The 21,536-nt window shown below is 35.6% G+C and overlaps 1 protein-coding gene and 1 pseudogene across 1 annotated transcript; both read left to right on the plus strand.

Annotated features, from left to right (window-relative positions):
* The first annotated feature begins 322 nt into the window (after positions 1-322).
* Positions 323-1,282, plus strand: LOC147369207 (olfactory receptor 2T8-like). The gene has a single exon (XM_086413494.1). The coding sequence runs from the start codon at positions 344-346 to the stop codon at positions 1,280-1,282; it is 939 nt and encodes a 312-aa protein (XP_086269620.1). The 5' UTR covers positions 323-343.
* Positions 1,283-14,058: 12,776 nt separating this feature from the next.
* LOC147369208 (olfactory receptor 2AJ1-like) lies at positions 14,059-15,052 on the plus strand (annotated as a pseudogene).
* Positions 15,053-21,536: the final 6,484 nt, after the last annotated feature.

A 21,536-nucleotide genomic window follows, 5' to 3' on the forward strand; every position in this document is an offset into this window, starting at 1 on the left:
CACAAAACATACTTTCCAGTTATGAAGGTTTAAACAGATTTATGGGATTACATTGTGGGGGGATACTACTAAGAAGGTCATTATTGTTTTCAATTTATAGCTTGGCAAAGTTAAAGTAAGTGCACTAACAATTTCAAATTAAGTTGTTTCCATCTACAGACTCAGTTCTTCTACTTCCTGTGCATAAGAGTATGCCATCTTATTTTGAAAGTAAAAATAACTTCCAAGATTAATTGATATCAAGAAAATTATTGGATTTAGTGTGTTGCAATAAAGTTTGTACGCTGTGCATATGTAACCCTCATGTATTTCTCCATTTGCAGTATCACTCTTGTTTGAAATCATGGAAAACTGGAATATCACTGCAGATTTCATTCTCCTAGGTCTCTTTAACCACACTGGAGCCCACCGGTTTCTCTTTGTGTTGGTTCTGATAGTTGCTTTCACCTCCCTCGTGGGCAATGCCCTCATGCTTCTCCTGATTCTCCTGGACCCCCGACTCCACAGGCCCATGTACTTCCTCCTGAGCCAACTCTCTCTCATGGACCTGATGCTGATTTCCACCATAGTGCCCAAAATGGCCGTTGACTATTTGACCGGCAGGAAGTTCATCTCCCCTGCTGGCTGTGGGTTCCAGATCTTCTTCTTCCTCACTTTAGGAGGGGGTGAGTCCTTCCTCTTAGCAGCCATGTCCTATGACCACTATGTTGCTATTTGCCATCCACTGAGATACCCAGTCCTCATGAGTTGGAAAGTATGCCTCAGTATGATTTTGGGGTCTTGGTTCCTTGGTGCAGTTGATGGACTCATGCAGGCTGCTGCTACCCTGAACTTCTCATTTTGCAGCACACATGAGATCGATCACTTCTTTTGTGAGGCACCCACTCTTGTGCGTTTGGCTTGTGCTGACACTTCTGTCTTTGAGTATGTCATGTACATCTGCTGTGTGTTAATGCTCCTGATCCCCATGTCCCTCATCTTGATTTCCTATAGTCTCATCCTTGCTGCCATTCTCCAGATGCATTCTAATGAAGCCCGCAGGAAGGCTTTTGCCACCTGCTCCTCACATATCTCTGTGGTGGGACTCTTTTTTGGAGCTGCCATTTTTACCTACATGAGACCCAAATCTTACAGGTCAGCTAAACATGATAAGTTTGTGTCAGCATTTTATACTATCTTCACCCCTGTGCTAAACCCCCTCATCTATAGTGTGAGGAACAGTGAGGTCAAGGGAGCTCTGAGAAAGTGTATGGATCAGTGCACTGCCTTAAGTCTTGATTAACATTAGATTTATCTGCCCTAAAGTTCAAGATTGTACAATGTGTTTAGACAGTATATACTCATTATATCTTCATGTGTTATTTCTGTTTTACTTTATAATTCATATGGAACTCCATACTTTGGGATCATTTGCTAAGTTAATCGTCAATAAATTAGACTATTGATTATTAAAAACCTGTTAATCACAAATCCTTATTAAAATGCTTCTACACCCCACTGCACAATAAATATTTGTTCAAGGAATGAACAAAGTTTTCAAACAATGTTGAAATTTGTTGCTTTAAAAAAAAAAATGATATAACTTAGGAACACTAGAATACGCATTGACATAGGCCTCACTTAAGCCAGTTTCCATAGTACATGCACTTATAACTTGCATCCAGTATCAAGAGACAAACCCTTTGGGTTTTCCTGGTGGCTCAGATGGTAAAGAATCTGCTTGCAATGTGGATATCCAGTTTCGTATATACAGTGAAAGTGAAAATGAAGTCGCTCAGTCGTGTCCGACTCTTTGAGACCCCATGGACTGTAGCGTACCAGGCTCCTCCCTCCATGGGATTCTCCAGGCAAGAGCACTGGAGTGGGTTGCCATTTCCTTCTCCAGGGGATCTTCCTGACCCAGGGATCAAACCCAGGTCTCCCACATTCCAGGCAGACACTTTAACCTCTGAGCCACCAGGGAAGACCACGAGACAAAACTGTTATTAAACCAAAAATGTCCCTCATGTCCTTTTTCAGTGAAATCACTCAACCCGGCAACAAATACTCTCCTGATTTGTATCTCTGTTATTTTAACATGTACTTGAATCTTATATCAACGAAACTGTACAGTGTGTATTTTTCTTGTCTTTTATATCTTTATTTCAAATTAAAAGTTTTTAAAGATTCCTACACAAATTTACACTATCAGCAGTTTGTTTCTTTCATCGCTAAGTAGTACTTTGTTATTGGTGTGAATCACCATTTATTTATGTATTATTTTCTTGATAGATATCAGGGCTATTTTCAGTCTGGAGCTGTTATGATTAAGCTCCTATTAATTTCTCTCTCTCTTTATTTTTTTTGGCTGTGATCATATGTTTTTACTTTTTTGGTAAAAGTATGAATAAATTTTTAATTATCTGTTTTCAGTGTGGATATTGGATTTTAAACTCCTGCTAGCAGAATACATCAGTAGCAGTTGCTCCAAGTTGTTGATATTATTGTTTCTTTTTATTTTGTCTGTCTTGTTTAATGTACTCATTTGGTCTAATTAGTATTTTCCTAACGTGTGATGATCCACACAGTCAAAGGCTTTGGCATAGTCAATAAAACAGAAATAGATGTTTTTCTGGAGCTCTTCTGCTTTTTCAATGATCCACAATAAACTGTGGAGAATTCTGAAAGAGATGGGAATACCAGACCACCTGACTGCCTCTTTAGAAACCTATATGCAGGTCAGGAAGCAACAGTTAGAACTAGACATGGAACAACAGACTGGTTCCAAATAGGAAAAGGAGTACATCAAGGCTGTATATTGTCACCCTGCTTATTTAACTTCTATGCAGAGTACATCATGAGAAACGATGGGCTGCAAGAAGCACAAGCTGGAATCAAGATTGCCGGGAGAAATATCAATAACCTCAGATATGCAGATGACACCACCCTTATGGCAGAAAGTGAAGAGGAACTCAAAAGCCTCTTGATGAAAGTGAAAGAGGAGAGTGAAAAAGTTGGCTTAAAGCTCAACATTCAGAAAATGAAGATTATGGCATCTGGTCCCATCACTTCATGGGAAATAGATGGGGAAACAGTGGAAACAGTGTCAGACTTAATTTTGGGGGGCTCCAATATCACTGCAGATGGTGACTGCAGCCATGAAATTAAAAGACACTTACTCCTTGGAAGAAAACTTATGACCAACCTAGATGGCATATTGAAAAGCAGAGACATTACTTTGCCAACAAAGGTCCATCTAGCCAAGGCTATGGTTTTTCCAGTAGTCATGTATGGATGTGAGAGTTGGACTGTGAAGAAAGCTGATCACCGAAGAATTGATGCTTTTGAACTGTGGTGTTGGAGAAGACTCTTGAGAGTCCCTTGGACTGCAAGGAGATCCAACCAGTCCATTCTGAAGGAGATCAGCCCTGGGATTTCTTTGGAAGGAATGATGCTAAAGCTGAAACTCCAGTACTTTGGCCACCTCATGGGAAGAGTTGACTCATTGGAAAAGACTGTGATGCTGGGAGGGATTGGGGGCAAGAGGAGAAGGGGACGACAGAGGATGAGATGGCTGGATGGCATCACTGACTCGATGGACATGAGTTTGGGTGAACTTCGGGAGTTGGTGATGGACAGGGAGGCCTGGCGTGCTGCGATTCATGGGGTTGCAAAGAGTCAGACACGACTGAGCGACTGAACTGAATGAACTGAGCTGAACGTGTAATGATGCTGCAGACTTTTGAATTAGCTTATTTCGTATTTGTGTATCTTTCTTTTTGAAATATTCATCCATAAAAATCATTCATCTTTTTTCTTTGAAAAAAAGAAAAAAAAATTCCTTCTAAATCAAACACGAATTGGTGGTTTACTGATAGATAACACATGATGTTTACAGGAATATTTGGAATTTTTAAATAACTTACCTGTTACTTATTATACAAGTATACACTTTCTGATATCACTATTTCCATTTAATTCATGAAGATTTTCTATTTTCATTGAACTGGGTATGTATATAATGAATCTATTCCGCCTCCATTGGGCTTGAAGCTGTAACTTTGTTTCTTTTAATTATGCAGTGTAATAAAATATTTCAATTACATTAATAGAATCATGTCATTGGAAATCTGAAATTTTTTTTCCTATTATTATGTACTCTTCACCCAAGGAAGGCAGATAAAAAATAAGTTACACACTTTAAAGTTTGGGTTTTCAAGGCATTATGGAGGAAAAAGTTAATCATTAGTCAATCTTCAAAGAAATGGAAAATTTTACACAAGACAGCTTGAGGACTGTAATCTCAGAGACAGCCCCTCAGAGAGCTCTGAGAACTGTTCCTATGAGGTCAGGGGGAGGCTAGTATATATGTGATTCTGCTGAAAGGATACAAGCCATCAAGCACACATTTTGGAGATGTTTACTGCCATTTGCAAGGGATATCTTAGATAGCAGCTTTAGTGCTTTTCTAAATATGGGAAGATGCAAGAAACTGAGTTCATAAAATTTTCTCCTGGAAAAAAGTCCGTCTTAGGGTCACTTCTAGGAGTTTTCCATGAGCACAAAATTCCATATCCTGATCTTCACCTAGAACTCCTTTGAGAGTATAAAGCATGTTAGCAACTGCAGTGTTTAATGACTTGATTCTTGTGTAACTGGATGGTGAAAATCTTTATTTTATAATCCCCTTCCTTTATGTGTCAATATTGATCAAGTTTTGAGAGGCATTTTATGAGTGGTTTGTCTCGCAGTGCTAAGAATGCTCATTTCCAGATCAGTCAAGGATTTTGTTGATAGGACACTCAATGTGCTATTACTGGACTAGGTCCTTTTAGTAATAGTAAGTGCAATTGCTTAGTCATTTCCGACTCTTTGCGACCCCATGAACTGTAGCCTCCCAGGCTCCTACCTCCGTGGGATTCTCCAGGCAAGAGTGGGTTGCCATTTTCCTTCTCCAGGGGATCTTCCTCAAACCCGGTTCTCCCGCATTCCAGGCAGTCACTTTAACATCTGAGCCACAGAAATAAAGTATAGGACCCAAAACCAGTATGTTATGACCCAGAGAATGATTAACTCTTGCTTCTCATACCTAGGGTTGCACTATTACAGTCATTGATCTTATACAACTATACATGTGATCTATTGTTTCAAGGTGCCTAGTCATCATTATTTTTATCAGTCTCAGTCACACATTTGGTAATACAATAAATAATCTTGCAAAAGAAACAGAATACAAATAATACAGCTAGTAATCTTAGTAAAGTCATAAGTAAGCTAACATCTTTCCTTAGATCTAACCCATATCTCCCCAGGCCATCTGTTCCAATCTGTCAGTACCAACCACTATCTTTAAGTGAAATAATATCTTGGCATTGTTTATAAAGTTTACCAAAGATATCTACATGTACAAGGTAAATGGTGAGTCATCACGATCCTTTACAAGATTGAGAAGGGAACATTAATTGCTAAGGAGTTATGAGGTTGGTATCAGAAAAAACAAAAAATCCTTATATTTTAGTGGGTTTTTCTGACCTTGAGGATGTCTGATTAATACATAATGCAGATGTACAATACACACTGTAGGGATGGAAGGAGATCTAATGGGCAGAGAAAATGTTCATGTTCAATTTTTTGTCTTCCCTTAAAGTAGGAAACTTATTTTATCAGTATATTCCTATTTCCCCTGCTGAGTACACACCCACAATTAGTTATAGCTAAGAAATTTGGAAAAATTAGAGGCCATTGGATTTTCAGAGAAAATAGTTACAATTGTATATTTGTTTGAACATCTATGTATTTACAAATATGTGCACATAACTCTGGCTTACCAGGGGTACTAGTGGTAAAGAAACCACCTGCCAATGCAGGAGACATAAGAGACGCTGATTCAATCCCAGTGTCAGGAAGATCACCTGGAAGAGGGCATGGCAACCTGCTTGGGTATTCTTGTCTGAAGAGTCCCCATGAACAGAGGAGACTGCTGGGATACAGTCTATAGGGTCACAAAGAGTCAGACATTATTGAAGGAACCTAGCATGCATGCACACATAACTCTCCAAAGATAAAGAAATTAAATATTAATATAAAGTTAACTGTAAGACAATACTTTTAAATAACTTGTTTAGAATCTAATTCAGAGAAGGCAATGGCACCCCACTCCAGTACTCTTGCCTGGAGAATCCCGTGGATGGAGGAGCCTGGAAGGCTGCAGTCCATGGGGTCACTGAGAGTCAGACACGACTGAGCGACTTCACTTTCACTTTTCACTTTCATGCATTGGAGAAGGGAATAGCAACTCACTCCAGTGTTCTTGCCTGGAGAATCCCAGGGATAGGGGAGCTTGGTGGGCTGCCATCTATGGGGTCACCCAGGGTCGGACACGACTGAAGTGACTTAGCAGCAGAATCTAATTTAGTAATTTAAATGTTTTATTTTGCCATTTTTGCTTGATCTGAATCCCAACTTTCACAACTTTTTCTTTTGTTGTATAGTATTTTTGTTCAAATTGTTTCCTTTATTTCACATGAATTAAACAGAAGTATGATCTAAAGAAGACAATATTAAGAAGCATGGGACAGAACCAGCTGTTCAGGTTCCTGGAGTAATTTGGAAGTGACACCTAGAGATTTAGAAGAAATACTAATTGCTGCATTTAGCTTCAAACTCAATACCATGTTTAAAAGTCTTTAATAAAATTCAACCATTATTCAAATATTTTAAACTATGCTTGTTCTCCTAAACAGGGCCATAGTTTGATTAAAGGATAATTTCATTAAGTATCTTATTTCTATAGTCCACTTAAGGTACATTAAGTAGATTAGTCACAGCTTCACTGTGATAGAGTTAATAATTTAACATCAGAATGTCATACTGAATGAAGTAAGTCAGACAGAGAAGGAGAAATATAGTATGACATCCCTTATATGTGGAATCTAAAGAGAAATGATATGAATGAACTTAATTATAAAATAGAAAGAGATTCATAGACTTAAAAATGAACTCATGATTGTCAGGGAAGGAGGGGGCACAGGGATAGGGAGTTTGGGATGGACATGTAAATACTGCTCTATTTCAAATGGATTTTCAACAAAAACCTACTGTATAGCACATGGGACTCTGCTCAATGTTATATGGAAGCCCAGATGGCATGGGAGTCTGGAGGAGAATGGATCCACATATATATATATGGCTGAGTCCCTTCACTGTTCACTTGAAATTACCACAACATTATTAGTGGGCTGTGTGTGTGCTTAGTCACTCAGTCATGTTCAACTCTTTGCAATCCCCTGGGCTGTAGTCTTCTCCGTCTATGGAATTTTAACAGCAAAAATACTGGAGTGGGTTGCCATTCCCTACTCCAGGGGATCTTCCCAACCCAGGGACTGAACCCACATCTCTTGCATCTCCTGCATCAGTAGGCAATTGCTTTACCACTGCATCACCTACCCCAATAGAAAATAAAAAGTGTACATGAAAACTAGCAATAATAATAATAACAATAAACATACAAGGTACTTAATTCATGAATAACCTTGTGACTGAATTTTGCTTAACATTTCACTTTGTTTCTTATATTATTATCATAATTATGAGAAATGTTCAATGTTACCTCTATTTTTAAAAAATGGAGACATATTTATTGGGGAAAATTTATGCCCCACCTTTACACAGATCTGAACTCAAATGTCTATATATATATATATATATATATATATATATATATATATGCTCAAGAAGAATCAGCTTTAAAAAATAAACTGAAAACACACCTCCTGCCCCCCATAATATGAACACCACATATGTGAAATAGCCATCTTTGCCCTTCATTTAAAACAAGATATTGTCAAATGGAGTCTGTGCTGCTAAAGTTTGTGGTAAAGTAGTTAAAGTTTGTGGGGATATACTACTTTAGAATATGAGTTCTGGGACAAAAATTTTAGGACTTGAAACTGGATAATCTGTATGACCTTCAGAATGTTGCTTAACATCTGTAGAATCCATGCAGATTTTTGTTGATTAAATAATAGTTAACTGTAAAATGCTAATAAATATAAGATACTCAAAATGCTATCTGACATTTATAAATGCTCAGTTAGAGTTGGCAGCCAAAATAATTATATGTAAAATAAGTACATTAGCTAAACTCTTTTGCTGTGTTCAGTTACATATTCAGTTTATTTGGTTATCATTTAACTGACTCATGAAGATTAAAATAAGCAGAGTCACTTCGGTGAAGTGAGTCCATCTTTTTAATGTCCCCCCTTGTAATAGGCAGTCTGTAGAATAATCAAGTTCATCTACTGATGCCAAAACACCCAGGAGACTCAATGCAACAGCAAGTGAATTCCACCAAGTTGCCTCCCTAGAGCTTCTACCTAGTGTAAGGAACAGGTCATACACAGAAACCTTAACAGCCAGAGTAGTTGCAAACCTTTAAGAGTAGAAATAAAATATACAAAGAAAAGAGGGAATAATGGGAAAGGATTCAGATAAGGCAGTTTCCCCCTCCTTTATCAAACATTTATACCACTTTGTACAATTAACACTGAAATAGACTATTCCTTTAACCCTTTCACATAATTCTTCCACAGCACCCAGAGGAAAACCTGCTATATTTCAGTGTCCATACCTTTCTCCACACAAAGTATTTCCTCATGCTTTTTTTTTTTTTTTTAACTTCTTTCTTTGACTGTTCCATGTGGACATTTTCCCATGTCACTTTATCAAAGGGTGGTTGTTTTCTTTCCCAGAAGCCACACACAGTAAGACTTCAAGAGGTGGGTACCCTCTCAGTTTCTTATTCCTCCTCTCAAGACATTTATTCCCCATGTCCCTGTAAACCCTCAGCTATGTCAAAGAAAGTGCCTGGATTGAGGCATCACCCATGTCTTTCAAACACTCTGTAAGAAGTAAGAAATAATATTGAAGCAGACACCTGAATGGTATAAGCAACGGCCTATTGAGGAGAGTGTTGCTTGTAGCCTATGAGGCACCAGTTGGGCTAGTGAGTTAGATGTGAAAAAACTCAACAAAAGGTCCTTTTCCAGGTAGTGAGAAATGAGTAAAATGAAATGGGGTGCGATATGGGCCTTGGGAAGACTTCAGAGCCCGGGTTAAGAAGGAGTGGATAGGTCATGTTCAATGTGCAGAGAGTATAATTTAGCATAAATGGAGAAGCTCTAGAACAGATATGACATCCTGACATAGTTGTATAGTTCTGAGCAAGAAAGAGAAGGAGAGAAGACAGTTTGAAAAATATCAAGGAAGTCTGTGCACATGAAGGACCAAACATAAAATCTTAGTGGAAGACCAAAAAGCCCCTAGCAATGATGGAGAAGACTGTTTATGTGGAAGAGAGAAGAGGGTATAGGCGAAGATTAAAAAAAAAACAAAAACAAGAAACACACTATTAAATAAGCGCAAATACTTCAGTTCATAAAATGGGAACTAAAGGTAAGGAGATCTTATTTTATGTTTGTTTATTTATTTATTTAATTTAATGTACCCAGCAGAAATTTGCATTCTTAAATCTGTGTTCTAGGAAAACTAAGGAACTAGGGCAAAAAGTGCATTTATGTGGGGAGTAGTGGGAGGCACAAGACTACTCAAATTATCATTACAATATTATAACACTTTCAGATTCTATCCCATAAAGCAAAGTATTAGGCATTTTGGATAAAACATACTAGAATTATACTAGATCTGTTACCTATAAAAATTGATGATCTAGTAGGAATGCTAAAGCTAGAAAATGATTACCACAGAACAATCTACTCCTTTTTTCCTTCTAAAATCAGTTTTTGAACATTTTAGTGAGTTATTTCATGCTAATATACTTAGTTGTCAAGATCAATAGGATATTTTATGGTATCTGAATTTTCTGTTCCTGAATCCCTGAGCTTTGTTTCCTGTATAACTCTTCCAGGAAGAATGCACAACCAAGAATCATCACATACAGATTCAAACTAGTAGGATGAAGGAACAAGAAAGGTATGTGCCTCTGCACACAGTCCCAACACACTTCTGTTGTCTAGATTTATTTAATTGAACACACTCCACTGGCTTCAAGTAGATTTGAGAAGCATGTGATATTATTCAGGTATTGCAGAGCTCATACATGTCTATTTAATTTAAAGAGTAGAATGGATGCCTTAGAGCTTCCATGGACACATATAGCACACAACCATGAGAAGGAATAACCCATGAGAAGCATTTTCATAGAATCAGTAGGAGATGGTGATTTGCAAATGGAAGAGGGAAGACAGAAAGAGAAGTTAGAATGATTTTCTGATTTCTGTATGGAGCAGTTATATGCAATGGGATCATTCATTGTTTAAGGGAACTTGGGCAGTTCAGCATTGTACGTGATGAATTTGATATCAATATGAGATGCTAATCACAAGATTCTCTTAAATTGGAGAGGCAGCAAGAAGAGGCAGAAGTAAGATCATCCTACAATAATTCCTTGGGGCATGATGTAGTACCCTGAAAAGTCTGCAGGGCAAGAAATGTGTAATGGCAATATCACTGGCTATTTCAAATGAAATTATGAACAGCTCTCTTGATTGATTTCAGAATAAGAAGCAACAAAGAACATTACTTTCCTCTGTCACACAGATCTATACATGTGTATAAGTGTGAGGAAGCCAATCTAAATATCATTCAACATGCAGAGTTGGTTTCTCTCCCAGAAAGTCTCTAATTTTAACAGATAGTGAGCAAAATTGAATTTCTGGTTCACTTCTTTGAAATTTACTTCCAATTACCTGATTATATTCTCTAAGGTCCTGTTTATTTCTCTATCTCTCCCTGTCTCTCTAGTATATAATGGCTTAAATGTATATTTTAAATATAACAAATAACAATATATTAATGATAGAAATTCTAAGACACTAATCATAGAAGCAAAAATAATAAGAAGAAAGAATAACCTTTAGTTTGAGTTTTTACAATGTGCCAGTTTTTGTTTTGGAGAAGGCAATGGCACCCCACTCCAGTACTCTTGCCTGGAAAATCCCATGGATGGAGGAGCCTGGTAGGCTGCAGTCCATGGGGTCACTAAGAGTTGGACACGACTGAGTGACTTCACTTTCACTTTTCACTTTCCTGCATTGGAGAAGGAAATGGCAACCCACTCCAGTGTTCTTGCCTGGAGAATCCCAGGGATGGGGGAGCCTGGTGGCTGCCATCTATGGGGTCACACAGAGTCGGACACGACTGAAGTGGCTTAGCAGCAGCAGCAGTTTTTGTTTGGTGTGTATGTGCATGTATGTATAGACTACATGTATGTATGTATTATTATGTAATAATGCATGTGTGTATTATTTAGTGTATTGTCTAATGTGTTTCACTTAATCTTCAAAAGATTAATGTGAAAAATGTACCATTATTATCCTGACTTTATAGAAATTCATTTTAACTCAAATTCATTATTAATTGGGGCTTCCCTGGTGGCTCAGAGGTTATAAGCGTCTGCCTCCAATGAGGGAGACCCGGGTTCGATCCCTGGGTCGGGAAGATCCCTTGGAGAAGGAAATGGTAACCCACTCTAGTACTCTTGCCTAGAGAATCCCATGGACGGAGGAGCCTGGGAGGCTACAGTTCATGGGGTCTCAAAGAGTCGGACACGACTGAGCAACTTCACTTTCACTTTTATATCATGAAGAGACATAAAAGATATGTTTACATTGTAATTTCTTGTTTGTCTCTTCAAAGCATTAGAAAAATTTAGGTTATATTCTATTTTTTATATATATGACTAATATCTTTATCTGAGTCAAAAGCACACCTGCCCTCAGGCTAGGTAATATCTATCATACAATTTTCTACCCATATTCCATATCAACTTCTTAAAAATGAAAACTTTTATTTCATTCATTTTTAGGGCAATTCAATTTAGGACTCCTATATCTTCAATGAAAATCTATTTAGTTTATTGAATTATTTATAACAACCAGTTATTTCAAGTCAGTTGCACACCAACTAAGTCTGATATTTGAAGTTTTCTGAGAGAATTTATCATTATTTTATCAAGCAAGTCACTGATATTATAAGTTATAGAAAATTTAAAAAGTAAAATGCTAGTGTCATATTGCGTAAAATATAAATCTTCATATTTAGCATTTCCCAGGATTTCCAAATTAAACACTTTTCAAAGTAAGTATTTTTCAGAAAGAAATGATTTGGTGTTTTTGCATTTGTTTACATTACAATGATAACTTTAATGTAATTACAAGATGTTAGAACATACAAATATTTCTTTAATATATAAATGTGCAGTCTTACCAAGATTAATGAATAACTGACCTCTAGTTAAATGGAAATGTAAAACAATATTGTGTGTGCTTAATTTTATAACGATAAATCTACTAAAGAATGACATATAATTTGATTTTATATATAATGTATTTTGAAAATCCTGATAAGTGCAAAATGATAATGATTAGAGTGTAGTACATTTCACTGAGTAAAGAATACGAAGGTCTTTTTATTTCCTTTGAGGAAGGATTGAGATACGGCTGTGTTTTTAGCTAAAAGAAAACCTAAAAGTGATAGCATTTTCTATGATTCATCTCCAAGATTCTTCTAGAAAATACAGGGATATAAACTGCATTGCACATCTCTTTTCTGAAATTTAGCATTGTTAAACAAGGAAATGTTGCTGCTAGATGGAAAGAGACTTTATGTTGGGTAAGAGTTGCACAAATGTGGAAGGGTCTAAGACATGTAATGCATATGTCTCCACTTTGAACATAAAGCAAGGAAACTCACCACTAGAACAATCCTCTTTTGATTCAAGATTAAAATTTCATTCAAGATCCTAGCTGTCATACAATATATTTTTTCATCAATCTAGCATCTTGGGAGTATGTTTCTAGATCCTTGATTGATTGGTTATGCAATAAGTTATAAAAGAGAGCTGTCAAAACTTTAGGTGCTTCATGGATATTGGCAGGATGGTAGAAGTAGGATGATAAAGGAGTCAGTGAATGCATTATGGAGTTTCTAGTACCTGAAGACAAAATAATAAACGATCTTGTGGAGACAACACACACTCTCTAAAAATGTAAATATAATTGATACATCATTGGAAACCTTTGATAACAGGGACAAGACAAACATAAATCAATATTTTTTTTTTATTTAATTTAATTTTATTTTTTAACTTTACAATATTCTATTGGTTTTGCCATATATCAAAATGAATCCGCCACAGGTATACATGTGTTCCCCATCCTGAACCCTCCTCCCTCCTCCCTCCCCATACCATTCCTCTGGATCGTCCCAGTGCACCAGCCCCAAGCATCCAGTATCTTGCATCGAACCTGGACTGGTGATTCGTTTCATATATGTTATTAAACTTATCATGGTACAGGGACTCAGTGTGAGTAGACTAGACATTACCCATACTCAATACTAAGATGATGTATTAAGTTTTGAATCAGGATGACTATAAGAAAAAGCAAAATCAGGAGGACAAAATTATTACAGGCATGAGAAAACACCAACAACTTTGTACACAGACATATTGAATTTCAGTTGTCAGTAACCACTGATATTCAAGACTTATGAACAACCAATTCTTGGCAGGCACCACTGCCTGAAATCTGAATCTACATCTATATGGAGTTTTTACTGAGTTAGTAAGTCAAACCAGTAAAAACAGTCAGGAGCAAATTTACATGCATATATCCTGCAAACCTCATTCATATGCTGATCATTTAAAACTCGTAAAAGTAAAATCGTAGTAAATTTATTTTAAAATTTCAAGGAATTCAATGTAAAATCAGAATTTGTTTATTTCATAATGAAAAAAAAAGTAGTCTATGGCTGATTCATGTTGATATTTGGCAGAAAACAACAAAATTCTGTAAAGCGATAAACATCATATTACAAAAAATATCTACTTCAAAAGTTGCCTGAAATTCCTTTGGCTTTAATTGCAAAATACATGTTAGTAACTCTCATTTTCACATACAGCTAAGTATAAACAAGTTTGAGATTCACACTACTTTTTCCCCATTTTCTGTTTAGATCTAATTTTATTATTTATTTATTTATAGGTAAAATAAGGAATTCATGATAGGGCATGAGAATCATACTTTCAGCAATGACTTCATTCTTTTGGAACTCTTTACTTCTTCTCAAGCAAGTCTGGTATTTTTCTGTTTTATATTCACCATTTTTGTTTTGACTGTAACAGAAAATACAGTCATGATTCTCATTATCCACAGGGAATTACGACGTCATACTCCAATGTACTTCCTGCTTAGCCATCTCTCTTTTATGGATATCTTGCATATTTCCAACATTGTTCTCAAAATGGTTACTGATTTCCCGTCAGGCAGCAAAACTATTTCATTTGCAGCTTGTGGCGTCCAGATATTTCTATCCCTTACCCTCTTGGGTGGTGAGTGTTTTCTCCTGGCAGCAATGTCCTATGATCGCTATGTAGCCATCTGTCACCCACTGTGCTACCCCAATCTTATGAATGGCTATGTCAGCGTTCTCAAGGCTGGAGGGGCCTGATTTATTGGGATAATCAACTCCATAGTTCACACAGCTTACACACTTCACTTTCCCTTTTGTGGCACGAGTCATTGACCACTTTTTCCGTAAAGTCCCCGCTATGTTGGTGTTGTCCTGTGTGGACACAACACACTATGAATGAGGAGTTTATGTAAGTGGCATCATTTTCCTGCTTATCCCTTCCTCTCTAATCTTTGCTTCTTATGTCCAAATTCTCCTTACTGTCCTCCAAATGAAATCATCAGAGGCATGGAAAAAGTCATTTTCTACTTGTTTCTTCCACATGATTGTAGTCATAATGTACTGTGGGCCATTTATTTTCATATACGTGAGACCTAAAAAGTATCACACTCCAGGCCAGGATACATTCCTGGCAATATTCTATACCATCTTCACACCATCTTTCAACCCAATTATATACAGCTGTAGGAAAAAAGATGTTCTAGAAGCACTGAAAAATATGCTCAAAAGTAACTTTGTTCAGAAAAAAACAATGGAAAAAATGCTTGAAATACCTTTTCCCTATTTCCACAGTTATATTTAGACGATATCTGTTATTCATATCTCTGAAAAGATAATAAAAAAATTATTATCTCTTTAACTGTAGAAAGAAGCAGATGTTTCAAAAATCCTGATAATGATAAATTTTATCACAGGTATTTGCCTTACAAATACATATATCTAAAAAATATACCTTCCTCTCTACGGTACAAATTATAATTGTCAGTCTCTAATAGAAAGTCAAATATGACTCAATATTTTCAATTTTCTCCCACTAAAATTATAAGAATGTGTAAAAATATTTTATAATAAAATCACATTGTATTGAATATACATATGTGTTTTAGTCACTCAGTTGTGTCCGATTCTTTGTGACTCCAGGGACTGTAGCCCACCAGGCTCCTCTTTCTGTGGAAAGAGTACTGGAGTAGGTTGCCATTCCCTTCTCCAGGGGATCATCCTAACCCAGGGATCAAACTTCGATCTCCTGCTTTGCAGGCAGATTCCATACTGTTTGAGCTACCAGGGAAAATAATTTTATAAAAAATTATGTGATTCTCTCTCTATTTATATAGATATATATGTATATTCCATATAATTACAGAATACACTTATATATTCCATATAAATGTAGACCATACATATATTCCAGTAGATTTGGAGAACATATATATATATTTTTTTTAATATAGATATATATTTTATATATTTTATATATATATATAAAGGGAGAAAGAGAGCCACATAAATTTTTAAAGTATATTTCAAACACTACAATGTTATTAAAATTTTAAGGTAATGTTCGTCAAAGGTACAAATTACCAGTTTGGAGATAGGTACTAGGGATGTACCAAAGAGCATTGTAATTATAATAAAAAAATGATACATCTTATATTTGAAAGTTGATAAAATAGTAGATTTTAAAATTCTCATCACTAGGAAACAATTGTAATTGTTGGTAATGGATTTTAACTAAACTTATTGTCGTAATCTTATTGCAGTATATGCATACATGCATACATGCATGCTAAGTTTCATTTTATATATATACACACACACACACACATATATATCAGAACATCATGTTTGATGCCTAAATGTAACACAATGTTGTATGTCAATTATATTCACTGTAACACAAAGATAATGAAATATATTGTTATCATTAAAATATATTCTATTCTGGGCATACTGCTTATAATATTAAAATAATAATAATATATGATATTCATTACCTGGTGGCTCAGCAGTAAAGAATCTGCCTGCCAGTGCAGGAGAGGTGGGTTCAATTTGGGGGTTGGGAAGATCCCACAAAGAAGGAAATGGCACCCTATTCCATTGTTCTTTCCTACTCTCTCCTCACCTCACTGAGGAGGAATTTAGTGGCCACAGGACTGGAAAAGGTCAGTTTTCATTCCAATCCCAAAGAAAGGCAATGCCAAAGAATGCTCGAACTGCTGCACAATTGCCCTCACCTCACAGGCTAGTAAAGTAATGCTCAAAATACTCCAAGCCAGACTTCAGCAATACATGAACGTGAACTTCCAGATGTTCAGGCTGGTTATAGAAAAGGCAGAGGACCAGATATCAAATTGGCAACATCTTCTGGGTCATCAAAAAAGCAAGAGAGTTCCAGAAAACAAATCTATTTCTGTTTCATTGATTATGCCAAAGCATTTGACTTTGTGGATCACGATAAACTATAAAAAATTCTGAAAGAGATGGGAATACCAGACCACCTGATCTGCCTCTTGAGAAATCTGTATGCAGGTCAGGAAGCAACAGTTAGAACTGGACATGGAACAACAGACTGGTTCCAATAGGGAAAGGATTACGTCGAGGCTGTATATTGTCACCCTGCTTATTTAACTTACATGCAGAGTACAACATGAGAAAACGCTGGGCAGGATGAAGCACAAGCTGGAATCAAGATTGCCGGGAGAAATATCAATAACCTCAGATATGCAGCTGACACCACCCTCATGGCAGAAAGTGAAGAAGAACTAAAGAGCCTCTTGATGAAAGTGAAAGAGGAGAGTGAAAAAATTGGCTTAAAACTCAACATTCAGAAAATGAAGATCATGGCATCTGGTCCCATCACTTCACGGGAAATAGATGGGGAAACAGTGGAAACAGTGGCTGACTTTATTTTTGGGCCTCCAAAATCACTGCAGATGGCAATTGCAACCATGAAATTAAAAGATGCTTACTCCTTGGAAGGAAAGTTACGACCAAACTAGACAGCATATTCAAAAGCAGAGACATTACTTTGCGAACAAAGGTCCATCTAGTTAAGACTATGGTTTTTCCAAGAGGTAGTCATGTATGGATGTGAGTGTTGGACTGTGAAGAAAGCCGAAAGCCGAAGAATTGATGCTTTTGAACTGTGGTGTTGTAGAAGACTCTTAAGAGTCCCTTGGACTGCAAGGAGATCCAATCAGTCCATCCTAAAGGAGATCAGTCCTGAGTGTGCATTGGAAGGACTTATGCTGAAGCTGAAACTCCAATACTTTGTCCACCTGATGCGAAGAACTGACTCATTGGAAAAGACCCTGATGCTGAGAAAGATTGAAAGCAGGAGGGGAAGGGGACGACAGAGGATGAGATGATTGGATGGCATCACTGACTCAATGGACATGAGTTTGGGCAAACTCTGGGAGTTGGTGATGGACAGGGAGGCCTGGCGTGCTGCAGTCCATGGGAACACAAAGAGTCGGACATGACTGAACGACTAAACTGAACTGAACTTGGGGGAAAAAAAAAGTTAGAATTATATAAAGTGACAAATCAGTACAGCTGCATCTGTCACTTGGCCCTCTTCTGGAAACTTTCAAAATCTGAAAAGAATTCACAAACCATTTAAAAAATGTTTGTTTACTGTATTGGTGTTTTTCTTTCTGGCTTACTTCACTCTGTATAATCGGTTCCAGTTTCATCCATCTCATTAGAACTGATTCAAATGTATTCTTTTTAATGGCACTAATGCATATATATGGAATTTAGAAAGATGGTAACAATAACCCTGTGTACGAGACAGCAAAAGAGACACTGATGTATAGATCAGTCTTATGGACTCTGTGGGAGACGGAGAGGGTGGGGAGATTTGGGAGAATGGCATTGAAACATGTATAATATCATGTATGAAACGAGTCACCAGTCCAGGTTCAATGCACGATGCTGGATGCTTGGGGCTGGTGCGCTGGGACGACCCAGAGGGAGGGTATGGGGAGGGAGGAGGGAGGAGGTTCAGGATGGGGAACACAGGTATACCTGTGGCGGATTCATTTCGATATTTGGCAAAACTAATACAATATTGTAAAGTTTAAAAATAAAATAAAATTAAAAAAAAAGTTTGACTAATAATTCAGAATATTTATCTTAAAAAAGCTTAGTGAGGTAACAGAAAACATAAACAACTATACAGAGTTTGAAAATCAATATAAGAACAAAATGAAAAGTTCAACAAAATTTGAAACTGTAAAAGAGAACTAAACAAATTCTAATCCTAGAACTGAAGAACACAGTAATTGAACTGAAAAAAAGCAGTAGAGACTAAATAGCAGACTAGATCAAGAAAAAGAACTATTTATGAGATCAGAAATTACCAACAGGAACAATAATAGCAACAACAAGAACTGTGAAAAAGAGTGGAAAAAACATATAGCATTTGTAGGATAGTATAAGTCACTAATATATACTTCATGGAAATCCCAAAAGGAGGAAAGAAAGAGAAAGGGAGGCAAAAGTTTATTTAATGTAGTAAATGAAAACAATATAGAAACTGTAAATCTGGGGAGGGAAGTGAACATCCAGATCCATGAAGCTCAAAAAACTCAAAATAAATTAAACATAAGGAAATCGTCCCCTAGACACATTGTAATTCACAAATCAAATATTTAAAAAATCTAAGCTGAATCAGTATTACTCCTTGTCAAGTAAAATGTACAATTAATTAACTTACTGAAAACTATTGGAAATATAAGAACACAAGTTATAATCTGCAATAAAATTTATTGTTGAATATTTTCTCAATATCATTGCACCAAAATAAATAGTATTATTTTCATTAGATAGCTTATTACATGAAAAAATTACCAATTTAATTATAATTTAATTATAATTATTACATGACATTTTTTATAATTTAATGGGTTTTACCAAAAGAATGGCAATTTCAAATAAATTATGTAAACCTGAAATAAATTAAAAACTATTCTCACAAGTGTGATATTTTAAGAATCTTTGCTTACATGTTTTATTAAATTAAACACATCCTATTTGATTTATTAAATTTTTGGCCAATATAATCATAATAGGAAATAAATTAGTATATGCAGACATATCAATACTGTGTACCTACTGAGTAACAATATATAAAATATATGATCTAAAAATTTAGAGGCATAATAATATTGGAAGAATCTGAATAAATAAGTGGTGTCTTTCCACACCAACTGATACTAAACACACCAGGGAAAATTTCTATAGAAGTTATGAGAACTCCTACCCAAACCTTGGCTGGTGGCCATCCTGGGCTTCTAGTGATTTAACTGATATTATGTAAGTCTCGGTGGATATTCCTAAGTGCCTAAGTGGATGGAAAAAAAAAAAGAAAAAAAGAATTAAATTGAGTTTCAGGAAAAGGAGGCCTAGAATCAAATCACTGTGACCCCTGCGTTTCAGTGAAGGCATTTAAAATGTCAGCTGTAGAGATATAAATATTAAAGTATTTGTTTAGAAATTTTTCAAAGAATTTTACTCAGAAAATGACTTTGCTTCCATGAAGAAGTTTGGACTGCTTTCAGCTAATCAAGCCAGTGAGTATGTGAAAGTCCAGATATAGTAAAAGGTACTAATTGTATTTTTATTTCTATTTGCCACCAAAGAGAAGGGACTCTTCAGCAACTGCTTAAGAGAAGTTTGTTCAGAAAAGAAAACTTCATTTGACTGAAGTTAGCTTCACAAGGTATATAAATATTTTATACTAGATTGTATATCCTTAAAAGTAATTAACCTCCAATTAAAATAAATAAATTTATATTAAAATAAGTAAAAACTATATGGGCTACTCAAACACTTGCAAACATTTTTTAAAGACATGAAGCTCTGTTTAACATTTGTTATCATATAATCCTGACTATTAATCTGAGTGTGAATGATTGTGAAAGGATAGTAAAATAGAGCAAAATTGATAAAGACAGCTGTTGATATTCTTTATAAACTACTCTTCTAAATTTATGGGGAATAATGCACGGGTCTACGCTCACCTATACCATATACTGAAATATGATTGAAAATAATCATGATATTTTATAAAACATATGATAAAATCTCATATAAATTCAAATAGTACTTCAAATATGAGATTTATGTGGCTGTAATTGAAATAAGATATACATAGGACCAATACAATATTGTAAAGTAAAAAAAAAAATATGTATAGGAAAAAAAGAAATTCAACTAATAAACAATATTCATTAAAGAAGTGAGAATTCATTGTATCCATAGCCTGTGATATATCCTCTGCACATGGGAAATATTGTAGCCAAGAAAAGAATGTTTTAAAACAGCATAGGTAACATAAATTATAATCTCTAGGAGTAGAGATGTTTTCATGCAAGCACACTGTATAATAGCATGGGAGCTGATTTTATTGTATTAACTCCTTTGGCAGTGTTGATTACTTTTTGGATTGAAATCACTCAGGACTTAAGGTAATCAGTTTAGGAAATGAGTGATGTAATATACATAAGAGTTGGTTAAGATAAGAAATAGAGGTTTTAAATGAAATTTGACATCAAGCATGTGATTGCACTTTTTAGAATACTGTTCAGCAAAAATTGTACAGCATGAAATGAACAACAAAAAGTAGTTTTCTACCTTATTAATAAATGTGATTTCTGAAAGGGAAGTGAGATGAAGTTGTTGGAAGAGATAGAGCCAAATCATATTCAGTATGCTCTGGATGTGCTCAGGTTACATTTGAAGAATAATATAATCCTTAGGGAATCCAATCCTCAATAAAGTTTATAGAGGACAACCTTTCTTATTTCTTACTAATTTTAATTTTTGGTTTATGAATGAAAGTTCATTACATAGTAATGCTGCAACCTTAATACTGCTTCCTACTCATTCTTTTACCCTAAATGAACTCACAGTTTATAAGTAAAACCTAAAAATTACTTGTCTAAATTTCATATCAAAATATAAAATGGAATAAATAGTGAAGGTAAACAATAAGGGCTATTGTTACCTGTCTGTGGATATATTTTGATCATCTGTATCCATAAATTCTATAATTTGAAAGATGGCTTCTAGAAATAATCTAGCTATTAACCATATGTTTAGTTATAATTATCCTTTTTTGTACTTTTAAACGTAAACTGTATAATTGAAGTGTCTTATGCTTTTAACTTGTATATTTAAAAAATTTTTATTTCATATAAATAAATATTGAGCAAAAATATCTGAATGAACAACCTTGCATGATTTTGTGAATATAAAATGGGTTGTAGCATACAGAAATA

Source organism: Bos grunniens, chromosome 7, assembly GCF_055505025.1.
Source record: "Bos grunniens cultivar Pamir isolate PY7600 chromosome 7, Bosgru_T2T1.0, whole genome shotgun sequence".
In the NCBI taxonomy this organism is placed as follows: Eukaryota; Metazoa; Chordata; class Mammalia; order Artiodactyla; family Bovidae; genus Bos; species Bos grunniens.